The 12234-nt window shown below is 39.4% G+C and overlaps 1 protein-coding gene and 1 long non-coding RNA gene across 10 annotated transcripts in view; one reads left to right on the top strand and one right to left on the bottom strand.

Moving 5' to 3' along the window:
* Window positions 1-7634, bottom strand: part of LOC116697726 (probable phospholipid-transporting ATPase IH) — a 35112-nt gene extending 27478 nt beyond the window's left edge. For 3 of the 9 annotated variants that reach the window (XR_004334040.1, XM_032529143.1, XM_032529138.1), the window contains exon 1: window positions 7116-7632. Coding sequence is in view for 8 of the 9 variants with exons in the window: in XM_032529143.1 (XP_032385034.1) it covers window positions 7116-7154 (39 nt within the window). In the remaining variant the exon portion in view is untranslated. Of the gene's footprint in view, window positions 1-7115 lie in introns of all 9 variants that reach the window. The other 6 variants (XM_032529145.1, XM_032529144.1, XM_032529140.1 and 3 more) reach the window with 5 other exon arrangements.
* Window positions 803-7095, top strand: LOC116697824 (uncharacterized). Its single transcript, XR_004334057.1, has 3 exons — window positions 803-981; window positions 1653-1659; window positions 7084-7095. It is a non-coding gene; the product is annotated as an uncharacterized LOC116697824 (long non-coding RNA).
* Window positions 7635-12234: the final 4600 nt, after the last annotated feature.

Consider the following 12234-nt stretch of genomic DNA (forward strand, 5'->3'; position numbering starts at 1 on the left):
TGTGTCTCATCAATCGTCCACTGCAGAAGCAGACAGCATGTTGCGCAGGTATCCCTCATTAACTCAATTTCTCTGATTGAGCTCTTCCTTAATGAACTTCCCATGTTAGCTATACAGGGGATGTTGGAATGTACAAACCCTGATTACACAACACCCGTTTGCAGGATGTAAAAATCTAGCCCACAGAGTTTCAATTCCACGGTCAGTGTTATGGGAAAATATTAAAAAATAATTGTAAAAAAAACAAAGTTAAAGCTATAGCGGGTAGTTTCAACAAAACTGTATATGTATCCCCTTCTCCTCCTCCACGCAGTTGCTAATAGCCAAGGAGGACAATTATCTTCACTCGAGTTTCTGCGCAGGAAAGTCACCGGACGTCACAACCTTCTGAACGTAGCCATGCTGAGAAATACAGAGAGTTATGTGGAGCTGATAGTCTTAATTAGCTTTGTAGCAACTCATTTGGCAATGGCTTGAATTTTATGGACGTTACGCACTAAAGCTTTAATTGAGAGTACTTGACAAAATGAATGCATGAAAATTTCTGAAAGACCTGGAGCTGGTTGCAGCAGCTCTTTGTAAGTTCAAACTTAGCCTAGTTATAAGTGTTTACTAAGTGAATGTTTAAACATCTGTAAATTACAATGGGTTACACCACACAAACTAGTTCTTGGAAATAACATGGAAATTAGTTGTCGTTATATTATGCGCAATATCACGTCACGTAAAATTATATTGAGGGGTGCAAGATATATCGAATCACTATCGCTATCGCAATATATCAAAAGTGAAATATTTTGTTTAGTTTGTGGAGCGCTGCGTCCCATTCGTTGGCTGTGTGGCTTAGTTGTGTTTGATTTAGGGCCCGCTTGGAACACTGTAATGGTCATGTTTCATTGGCCAGTTACCTTGCCACTTGCACATGTAAGTGCACGTCAGCGCACGTGGCCACTACGTGACAAACCCTATGGAGCGTACCACGTGTGTGCTTATTTTAACAGAAAGACAGTGTAATTGAAGAAATAGATAGAGACAACGCAACAGAATGAATAAGAGAAGAGAAAGACAACTTGCGCCCTGTTATCTTTATTCAGTGTGCCGATGTGCAGCAATAGCAACAAACAAATTGCTCTCTCCCGCTCTCTTCCCCTGTTCACTCTTCATACATCATGGTTGGTCAAACTATAGGAAATCTTGTGCTGGTTGCAGACAAGTAACTATGACTTAAACTTTTTGCTCTGTTCATACCAACTGCCGATAGATACAACAACAAAAACCATACAGCTGCAATTATATTCTGTGCAGTTATATTCTGTTCACACCAAATGCCAATAGAAAAAATAAATAGAAAATCTGGATTCTTCACTGAGGAAATCCCCATAGCAACAACTTCTGACACACACACTCCTATCATGGATGCTCTTTACTGTAGGCTGTGTTGTCCTTTCTTTGCAGGACATGTCAAACAGCAGAGTAAAGTAAGCTCAGATCAGCTGTTACTAATGATATTAACTATAAACCTGTGGTGACGATGGCCTTTACTCAACCATTGTCAAATCACTTTAGCAACATGTACTGCCACAGGAGGAGGAGAAAAAAAAGGAAAGGACAAGAAGAGGAGACAAATAAAGGAGAGAAGATGAAGAAAGGAGAAGAGGTGTTATTTGTCAGCTAACATGTCATGATGGACTAAGTGAACAACTGGTTGACTCCTGACTGGCTTCAGGCCTCAACACCAACAGCTGTTTTCACAGAGACGAGACTTGAAGAGAGGAGGAGAGGAATGAGAAGTGTCAGCGAATGATGAGCTATGATGTCACCATGGACCAAATCCACCAGTCAGTGTAAATAAGCCTAATTTTAGCATCGTAAAACAAACTTCATTCAAAGTCACAACCATCACAACTCTAGTGTTGGTCGAAATAAATACACTTTACCGATTTACATGTGAAAATATGTTTGCTCTATACACGCTTAAAGTACTGTTTTTTTTAAAATGGAGTCTGGTTGGTTTAGCGCTAGCTACGCCATAGCTGTTTCTGGGAAGCAGAAAGGTCTTAAATAGGTTTTAAAAAGGTCTATCTCTGAAGGGTTAAGACACTTAACACTTTTATTATTTTTTTAAAATATTTATTGCTATACAGGCGTGCACCCAGTAGTTGGCACACATTGTCCTGTTCTGTAGACATGGTCTTTATTTATTTATTCATGTTGTACCAGTCCAACATGACAGTCAGTTAAAAGAAAACTTGTGTAATTTGTTACAAATCTATTTTGATGCGTTTTCTCGTAACTTTTGTAATTTTAAATGTTTAAAAATATCAAAATAATATCGATATGACAATATTCATAATAAATTTTATAATATCGTGCAACCCTAAAACTAACTAATGCCAGATATAGCTGCTACATAGCTACTAGCTCACGTTAGCTCCTTAACATATAACTGGTGGGTAAAATATAGGCTATAATATGAAATATATATATATATATATATGTATATATATATATATATATATAATGACATGAACTGGAAAGATTTTAAATCACACAAATATACCTCAAATAAGAAAAAACATCACGCTAATAACATCAGGATAAATGACTAACTGAATAGCATTGGTTAGGTTAGCATCATCAGATATTTCCCACTCGTTCTAAAAAGAATAGGCAGTTAAATTTGACATTGTTTGTTATATTTGGCAGTTTTGTTGCAGCTTGTGATGCTACAGTGAGTTCCAGCTTTTCATTTACACATTACTGAAGTCTTTACTAGCATATACATTGCTTACATTTTATTTGTGCAATTCAATCTAATAAATCGCTAGTTTTCAACTAGCTTAAGTAGTGTTACCTACGAATAGCTGGTGCAACCCAATGGTAGGAGCCAAGTCCTACTGATCTCACAGACAGTGCTTCTTTTACATTCAAATGAGAAAAAGTAGCTGCTAAGAAAGTCTTTCCTGAGTAAATTATATTAAGGGTATGAATATTGAAGTATTTCAATATTCCTATTAGTACAAGATTTGTTGTTGCATTAAGTAGAGATAAAAGGAGCCTTGGGACCTTGATCAGCTGAAAAGGAAGGAGGCTACCTGTTCAACATGCACTCCACTGCTACTCATTTATCATTAATCACCATAGCAACACAGTATATAGCAACAGACAGCCACGCTGTGTCTGTTCATAAGCAAAGCATCACATAGAGGCTTCATTAAGTATATACTGAAGATCAAAAGTGTGGGATTTTCTCATTAATTTAAAGCTGTGGAGCTCGATTTGACAAGAGATTATTAGGCTTAAAAAAAAGTGAAGTATTACTTTTCCAGACAATAGCCTTGAAATCTTTTTTGTTCTTATATTTGGTCCCGCTAGGACTTTTTGGACTATAGTCTATGTGGACAACCCCTTTTTTTGGAACAAAGCACTGAAAGATGAAAAGAGTAAACATCAAAAGCAGCAGTGAGGACAAAACTAATGAAGTAAGGAGAGGGATCATAGCTGACGGGGAGTAGTGCCATTTGTGACAGTTATAATAAGTTCTTGAACATTATTTTGGTATTGCTACGCAGGTGCAGACAGAAAACACACATGCACCCCTATTCTGGTTTGGAAATTTGAAAAGAAATATTGACCTTTAGCCTCCACATACTGTCTCAACTGCTGACATTTATGACACAAATAACTATATACCAGCAATAATATCAAAGGATGAATATAGGAAGATTACAATAAAATGACAACATTTGTATTCTGTTGTTGCCCCAGCTTCCTCTCCTACTTGACTCGCTGTGATCCAACTGTTACATAAGTCTTTAATCCAGCTGTGCTACTTCTCTTCTCTCCCTCTCTCTCTTCTCTCCTTTTCTCCTGCCACTGTAATCAGAATCCTGCATTTAACACCCAAAACATCCTAATACAAGCTTAAAAACTGTCCTATGATCAAGTCCAGACCAGAGCATGCTGCAAGAGACAAAATCATGTTTTCTTTGATATACAGACAGGCAAGCAGGCAAAGCTTTGTCCAAACACAAATCCTGTGTGTTTATGTCACCTACAGTCTCTGTCTCCCCGCCAGGGACCCCGTCTCTGAGGGGAGCAACGTCCAGGAATAGATTGCCCTTAACCGTTTGTAGCAGCTAATGTGGCAAACAGTAATCTAGCAGGTTGTGTTCTGCCTTTCAACACCAGCCAGGGGAATCAACGAGCTGTAAAGTTGCAAGAAACCTTTCTAAAGCCCTTCAGTACTCCGGGACTCTGCTGGCACTCATTTGATCAAAGGGACATTGCTGGCCTTTCTCTTTTATCTGCTGAGGTTGTGAGAGGTCTCCTCATGAATAACAGTCATATACTCATGGATAAGATGTAAAGGCGGGTGAGGATTGAGGGGGACAAGGGTAAATCAAGCTAAGAAAAGGAAGAAGCGGTGGCGGATATAAATCAAACTGTTGTTATCGCAAGAGGCTGTTGTGAAAGTGAAAAGGAAAACTTTAAAAATAAGAGAAAATATTCAAGTACCCACAAGATATCATACAGTATATCTTTAAATATGACCACCGGCATCCAGCTTATCAAGCTCATGACCTCATGCAGTTCTCACGCTTTGCACCAGTCTGAGGCATCACGCCATCGCTATTATTATTACCAGACGACAAAAAGGCACCAGAGACACGGGAATGGAGACAGTGGACCACCTATATACACCAACACAACACACACACACACACACACACACCACACACACACACACACACACACACACACACACACACACACACACACACACACACACAACACACACACACACACACACACACACACACACAACACCCACCACACAACACCACCACACACAATACTATATATCTTATTGCATTTAGGCTTGGGCGTTCTTTTATGCCAACAGAGAAAAAAGTTAAACAGATTCAGGTTATTACGCAAAGAAATGTCCAATTTTAACTTCACGCGCTGCACAACACCATGACACCCTATTTTTCTTCACAAAAACTATTCACTGAACTGTACAGGCTCAATTCACCAGCAATTTTTCTCAGTCAGAAAATCCAGAATGCACTGCCTTCAGAAAATTACATTTCTTTCTCATATAAGTGCTTTACTGGATACATCTGAATGACTGTCTAGACAAATATTATTAACATATTATTATCTCAAATAATAAACTGAATTTTAGTTTGAACTGATTTTATAGCAAAGCATCTGGAACTATGTCACAAAGCCATTTTTTTTTTGTTATGTCTATAATACGTTTTAACTGGTCTACTGCCTAAAAAATGTTCATTGATTGTTCATCATCTGTTCAAGTTGTATGTTTTAAAATATGTAATGTCCGTACCATGGACAGCAATTGAAATTATTGGCCAGCACATCATAACAGAAAACCCCCTACTAACTAACTACATGAAGGACAAGTCAGAAATCAATGACACCAAGAATATATGAAGTGAAAGGCTTATAAACTTGGCCGGTGGAGTAAAGTAAACTCAATCAGAAGTACTTCCTTTCACGGTTGACGAGGCTTTACTAATTCAGCTTTTTATTTATTGCAAAATTATGAAAATATGGGAGACTGGCTACATTTGGGCTGTGACCTTGCTGGGAGTTTACTGCTCTCTCTCTCTGTCCAAAAGAAAAGGCTCAGGCGCCTTTTTCTATCACACATTAATCACCTTACATGATGTAATGTTTGTTCTTCTATGCAGCCTCAGTAAGGAGCAGCTGTTTAGAATATGGCAGGGTTAATAGAGGGGGATTGAAAAGTAATAGGAGGACCAGATTTACATCAACCCTCCCTCATGTCTAAATCAATATCAGGATAATTGAATTAATGATTTATTCATATACCTCATAATATTGCAGAGTGAGGATGCAAAGGGAGAAGGGTGAGAGATGAGGGGCATGTTCATTGACCCCATTCCTCCCTCTGCCCCTCCGCCCCTCCGCCTCCATCCGTGGATCTGATTTCCCCTGATATTAGACCTGCTGGAGCATCCGTCAAGCTCCCTACACACGGTTACCACATGCAAATACAGACACACACTAGCTCACTGGTACAAGTCTGAGGAGCATACATTAAAAAAAGCATGCTCGCACGCACGCACGCACACACACACACACACACACACACACACACACACACACACCACACCACACACAACACACACACACACACACACCACACACCACACACAGTTATCTTCACAGTAGCCAGTTTTAAGGTCAGGTGAAAGGTTTGCAGACTGTACATTGAAGATGTGACGATACGCCAGAGGTGCCCAGTCTGATGAACATCAGCAGACCAGTCAGAGTTAGTTCCCACTAGACATTTAATTCACTAATTCAGCCACCCACCAACTAGCTGGTTCCTACTCTGGCTGATAAGCAGAGACTGCTGATGGTACAAGCCTGTTCAGACCACACCAACCAGTGATGTAGTTACAGTTCATATTCATCTACTTTGTTATTAAGTGGACAAGTCCTGCTAACAAACAGATCCCTTATTACAAATGATGACAAGGCATGGCTCTTTTTTTTACTGAAAGTGACAACTTTAAAGCTGCTCTAGTTTAACCAGCACAACTTATCAAATCGACCAGGCTGGAGGCTGGTACAAGCAGGTGTACAATCCAGTGCTGCAGATTCCCAGGAAGGCCTGCCAGGTCTGTGGGTCCTGATTGGGATTTATTTCCCTGCAGACTGTGGCAACTGGAAGCCATGAGATAGTTAAGTATGCATGCATATTGTAGCTCACTAAAGCAATGTAACGGGGCCAGCCAAGTTAATTTCTATTCTGCACATTCATCAGCCATCACTGCATCTGTAGCCACTGGCACATTCCCCATTCAGCTCCAAAAAATACATTGTAAAGCTCACAGTCAATGGCCTGCCAAAGCAGCCAGAGTGAAATTTTATCATTGCAGATGAGCAATGTGTTCATCATCCTGCGCGTCCACGCTCATCCCTCTGAAGGCAGTGGTGTGCAGGGTAATTTTCAACACATAGGCTACTGTACTGTAGAAAACATATCTACCATTACTTGATGCACTTGCAGACACAGAGCTACAGTTGTGACAGTGTTGACAGACGGGGGCCCTTACGTATCTGCTGATGATGTTCCGGAGCTGGGTGAAATCCATCCTTCAGACAGCACTGGCGGCGACTAAACTGTGCAACGGAGACGTTCAGCACTCCTCGGATCTTCGTAAACGCTACCTAACGTGGATCTTTTCACCAGTATCCATCGTCCACCAACCACCACCGCCACCGCCACCGCCGTGTCTGTGATAGCGAGGAGCAGCGGTCTCTCAGTCGGCTGTTCTGATTTTCATGGCATCCCTGTGAAGAGCCATGCAGCGACCAAGCGATTACAACAACCCACACTCACGCTGCTGGCTACATTTCAGAAGAAATTTCACCTCATGCAAACCTCCAAACCTCTGGATAGTCTTCCTGGTTACTCCTCGTTTGTTAAACTGTGTTTTTCCTGCAGGATACGGCCCCTCATGGAGGCTGTCTGTGTGTCCCGCTCAGTTTTACAGCGGTGGTGGCCCTCGATGTAGCGGCAAAGCAAATAGTCCACAGCGCTCACCCGTCAGATGACTATACGGCGCATGCGCACTGTGATTATTCCTCACCTCTCCTGGAGTACTGAACAATGCATCAATCAAAACCCATAGTAGTGTCCAAAAAAAACAAGCCAAAACAACATCAAAATAATGTCAATGTTATTGTGGTAACACATACCTGGGATTAACAAAACCACAGCATAAAATACTCTATGACAAGTAAAAGATCTGTATCATCTTTTTTAATCAATAAAAGTACAGAGGTCTAATCAGCCAAATGTACAAGGTCAAAAGAGTACTCACTATGCAGGCAAGACAGCATTAGTGACATTATTTGATTGTTATTAGGCTACTGATGCATTAACATGTAAGGATTATTGTAATGCTGTACTTTAGATGGCAGAGGTGGAGGTGATTCTACATGACTTCCAATCCAATCCAATCCACTTCATTTCTATAGCACATTTTACAACACAAAGTTACCAAAGTGCTGCACAGAAAACTCAAACATACAAAACAATTAATATAAAATATTGTAAAAACAAAATAAGAGCATTGGGTTTAAAAAAAAATAAAAATAGATGAATAAATGAATACAATGAATAAATACTAAAATACAGTTAAACAATTAGAGAACTGTAGCTGCATAAATACACATTTTTCCAACATTTTTGATAAAAAAGGAAGCTTTGAAATAGGGCGATAATTTGAAACATTTGTGGAGTCAAGTCCAGCTTTCTTGTGCTATGTACTGCTGGTGGATTAATTTACTGCCTCACAATGCAACATATTTTACATGCTGATTTTAGTTTTTTTCAATCTTAAACTGAGAGGTAAATTGCATTAGCTGTCAGATAAATTTGGTGGGGTAAAGTACATTATTTCCCTCTTAAATAAAGGGGAGTATAAAGTAGAATACAATTAAAATACTCAACAAGTACTTTAGTACACAATACCTGAGTAAATGAACTAAATCCGTGTGCCTAATGCACTGCAGGTCTCAGTCTTTAAAGTAATTCTTATGTAAAATAATTATATACAGGCAGAGGCATTTCAGGCATTAACCATTAACAAAGTCATCAGATACAACCTATAAACGAATAAAGAAAGTAGTAGCTGTGCTGTTGCAACACTTTTCCTAATGTGCTGTTTATGCACATTGATCAGAAGTGTATTTAACATCTTTCTTTTTTTGTGTGTTTTTCTGTTTCTGTGTGAATTGATTATGAGCTGCAGACATTGTTCTTGCTGTGGTGTTTTTGTTCCCATATTTTCTCTCTCTCTGTTTTGAAGTGAAACATTTGCAAAGAAGGATTGTGGAAAAGGTGCACTGTGCCGTAATCTGTGTATGTAGTGTACTTTTCTGTATGTTGTCATCTGGACCAATGTTTTGCATTTTTGTTTAAATAAATAAAAAATGTCATCACAAAAAAAGCATTATAAGAAGGAGGAAATCACAAACAAAGATGTAGAACTCATAAGCCTGGTGAATTGTAAACATCCAATGGAACAACAAACTAACCAGAACAAAAAATAATAATCAAAAACATCATCAACAAAATTACTCCTAATATTGTTAAAAGACACAAAACCACAAGTCTACAGAGAGACATGATAAGTTAATAGAAGAAGCAAACATTAAAGTCAAAGCTCACCGTCTGTGTTAAGTAACAGAGCTAATTTTTAATGCAGCTACACAACAGCAATCCTGCCATTGCTGTACTGTTTGTGAAACAATCTGACTCACAAGAATACAAACACATATATGAGCAACTTAAAAATCTAAAATTAGCTGCATTTCCATCTAGGGGGATCCTCTGGCTGCAGGGCGGCAGGGAGTGATGTCTGCCCCAGACATTTCATTTGCGGAGTTATGACTTTCAATTAGCATAGACACTATTAATAATGCACAGGGATCCAGCACTTACAGCTCTGATCGACTAATGCTTTAAGCTGCTGTTTACCTCCCTCAAGACCCCGGGGCACTTAGTGTCTCATGTTGAGTCTGCCTCAGTGGACAGATTAGAACATGCTCTTTGTTTATGGGTTGTGACAATTCTATGCATGTTGTGTTTTATGTCAGTCGTGTTGTGGAGCTAAGAGAGCCTCTCATTACCTTTTTACTCATTGGTCACACATACATACATCACATCAGCAATCAAAGATAGCTTTTACAGTGCCACCACAGCAGATATAAGAATGCCATAATGTGCTTTAAGAATAACACCAGAAAAGCGGACTTTTTGCAATAAAAGCATCTTAAATCTCTGGCCGAATAACGTTCTCCTCTCACAGTCTGGAGTGCTTGCTTGATCTAAATATGAAAACATCAGATCATTTACTTATCTGATTGTATCTGATTTTCTTTTTCTTCGAAAGCAGCTGGCCTTGAATTGCTGCTCAGTTTGAAGCATAGGTTGATGTTTCCCGCTGCTGTTGCTATGATTATCACATAGCTGGCTGACTATTACTGTTCCATCTGAGTGGAGGAACGGGGTCATTGTTCATTCCTTCTTACTGTCTTCTGTGGGGCAGTGGGTTACTTTCCTCATGTTGCCATCAGTTCTGCGTGGGAAGAATCTGCCATCTGCATAGCTGGAGTAGTTTTTCACATTAATACGACATAGTAATGAGTGTTCTGGTAGTAATCAAGACATGGGAAATCACTTAACAAATAGATTTAGCTCGGCATTTTTTTTAGACGTGGATATATTCCCAGGTGCCTCAAAACCCCATTCACTGCATGTTAATTGGTTTTGGTAATTTGATTATTAACTACAATTAATAATTACAATTTAATATTTATTCTGTCTTATTGAGATCCCCTGTATCTTTTAGATAATAAAGTGCTCACATGATGCATATTATTTCAATCAAGTGACAACTAATATGTGACACACATGAGAGTTGGGACCAGGTTGTGGTATTCCAATATAGGAGTACTAGTTGGAATGTAAGTGTTGGAGCATATAAGGGTCCATACATAGTCTGCTGTGTACTGGGAATGTGGGTGCATGCACTATGCACATAGGGCACCAGAAGGAGGGGTTGATAGGGGCCAAACAAATTTTTGATCAGAGACATTACAGACAGTCTATAGCCTACAATAGAAATAGCTGATTAGTGAAATGAGCATCATTAAAGTGCAACAGCTTTTAAGAGGTATTTAAATTAAATAAAACATATGTGCTGACTTAAGATTGCTAATTTACTTAAAGGTCCCGTGACATGGTGCACTTTGGATGCTTTTATATAGACCATGGCGGCCCCCTGATACTGTATCTGAAGTCACTTTCCCAAAACTTAGCCTTGGTACAAAAATTACAGCCACTAGAGCCAGTTCCACAGTGAGCTTTCCTTAGTATATGTGCATTAATATTAACAGTCTATGGGACAGAGCGGAGGAAAAACTTCCTGTTAAGATGCAGAAACCTCGAGCAGAACCATGGCTCAAGGTGGGCGGTCATCTACCTCGACCTGATGGGGGTTAGAGAAAGAGACAGACAGAGAAAAGGGAAGAAGTCGAGTTGGTAACATGCATTAATGGGATGAGGTTGCATACAGATGGAGAGAAGGAGGAGGAGAGAGGTGCTCAGTGCATCATGGGAAGTCCCCCGGCAGTCAAGGCCTATAGCAGCATAACTAAGGGATGGTTCAGGACTCTCCTGAGCCAGCCTTAAATATAAGCTTTATCAATCTTTTATTTATCTTTTACACTACTTTTGAGTTACTGTCACCAAAATAACAGCAGAAGTTTGACTTGGAAGTTTGACTTGGCAAGTAGCTTGTAAATTTCACCATCGGATCAATAAAGTCTCCTCTTTATCCACTTTAATACATCATAGTTTATTCATTATATTTTGTAAAATGTACATAAATATATTACTTTTAGTAACTAAAGCTAAAAAAAATACAAGTAAAACAAACAATAGGAAAGTAGGAGAAAAAGACTCAATTAAAACTACCTTACAGGTGGATTGAAGTATGGCATTGTTGTAAAATGTTTTGTTTAAAGCACTTGAATAAGAAATTCATGTTGTGTACTGAAGCAGCCTACACAGAAGTATTCTGTTGTGTACTGTTGCTAGCTTACTGGGATAAACGTGAGATGCTAGATGCAAAACATGTCCATCTGCTCACTTTGTTGTTTGTAAAACTGTAACATATTGAACAGTATCAGCAGCTCTCTAGTAACATCTGTCTGGTCCAGGTAGCTTTGTCATTTGCAAGGCTACTTTGTTACTTTTACTTGAGTAAAGAAGTTAATCAGTACTTCTACTAGAGTATTTTTTAACACAAGTATCTGTAATTCTACTTGAGTATGGGAAGTGAGTACTTTTGCCATCTCTGTCTATAATGTAATACATTTTGGAAGTAACTTGCCCAACACTGTTTCTGAGTCTGTAGTTTTTGAGGAGGAGAGAGGAGGGGGGGGCAAGGTGGAGGCTGGGGGTGTGACCTTGTCCAACTGCCACTTTGCTCGTTTGAAAGCCATGATGTCTCTTTCTCATTGGTGGGCCAAATTCTTTGGGCAGGCAAAACAGACAAAGGGGAGGCAACCTCACCCCTTATGAGGTCATAAGGGGCAAGGTTACCTCCCAGATCTAGATCGGCCCGTCTGAGCTTTTATTTTCTCAGAGGCAGAGCAGCA

The sequence above is a fragment of the Etheostoma spectabile genome, chromosome 11 (assembly GCF_008692095.1).
Source record: "Etheostoma spectabile isolate EspeVRDwgs_2016 chromosome 11, UIUC_Espe_1.0, whole genome shotgun sequence".
NCBI classification, from domain to species: domain Eukaryota; kingdom Metazoa; phylum Chordata; class Actinopteri; order Perciformes; family Percidae; genus Etheostoma; species Etheostoma spectabile.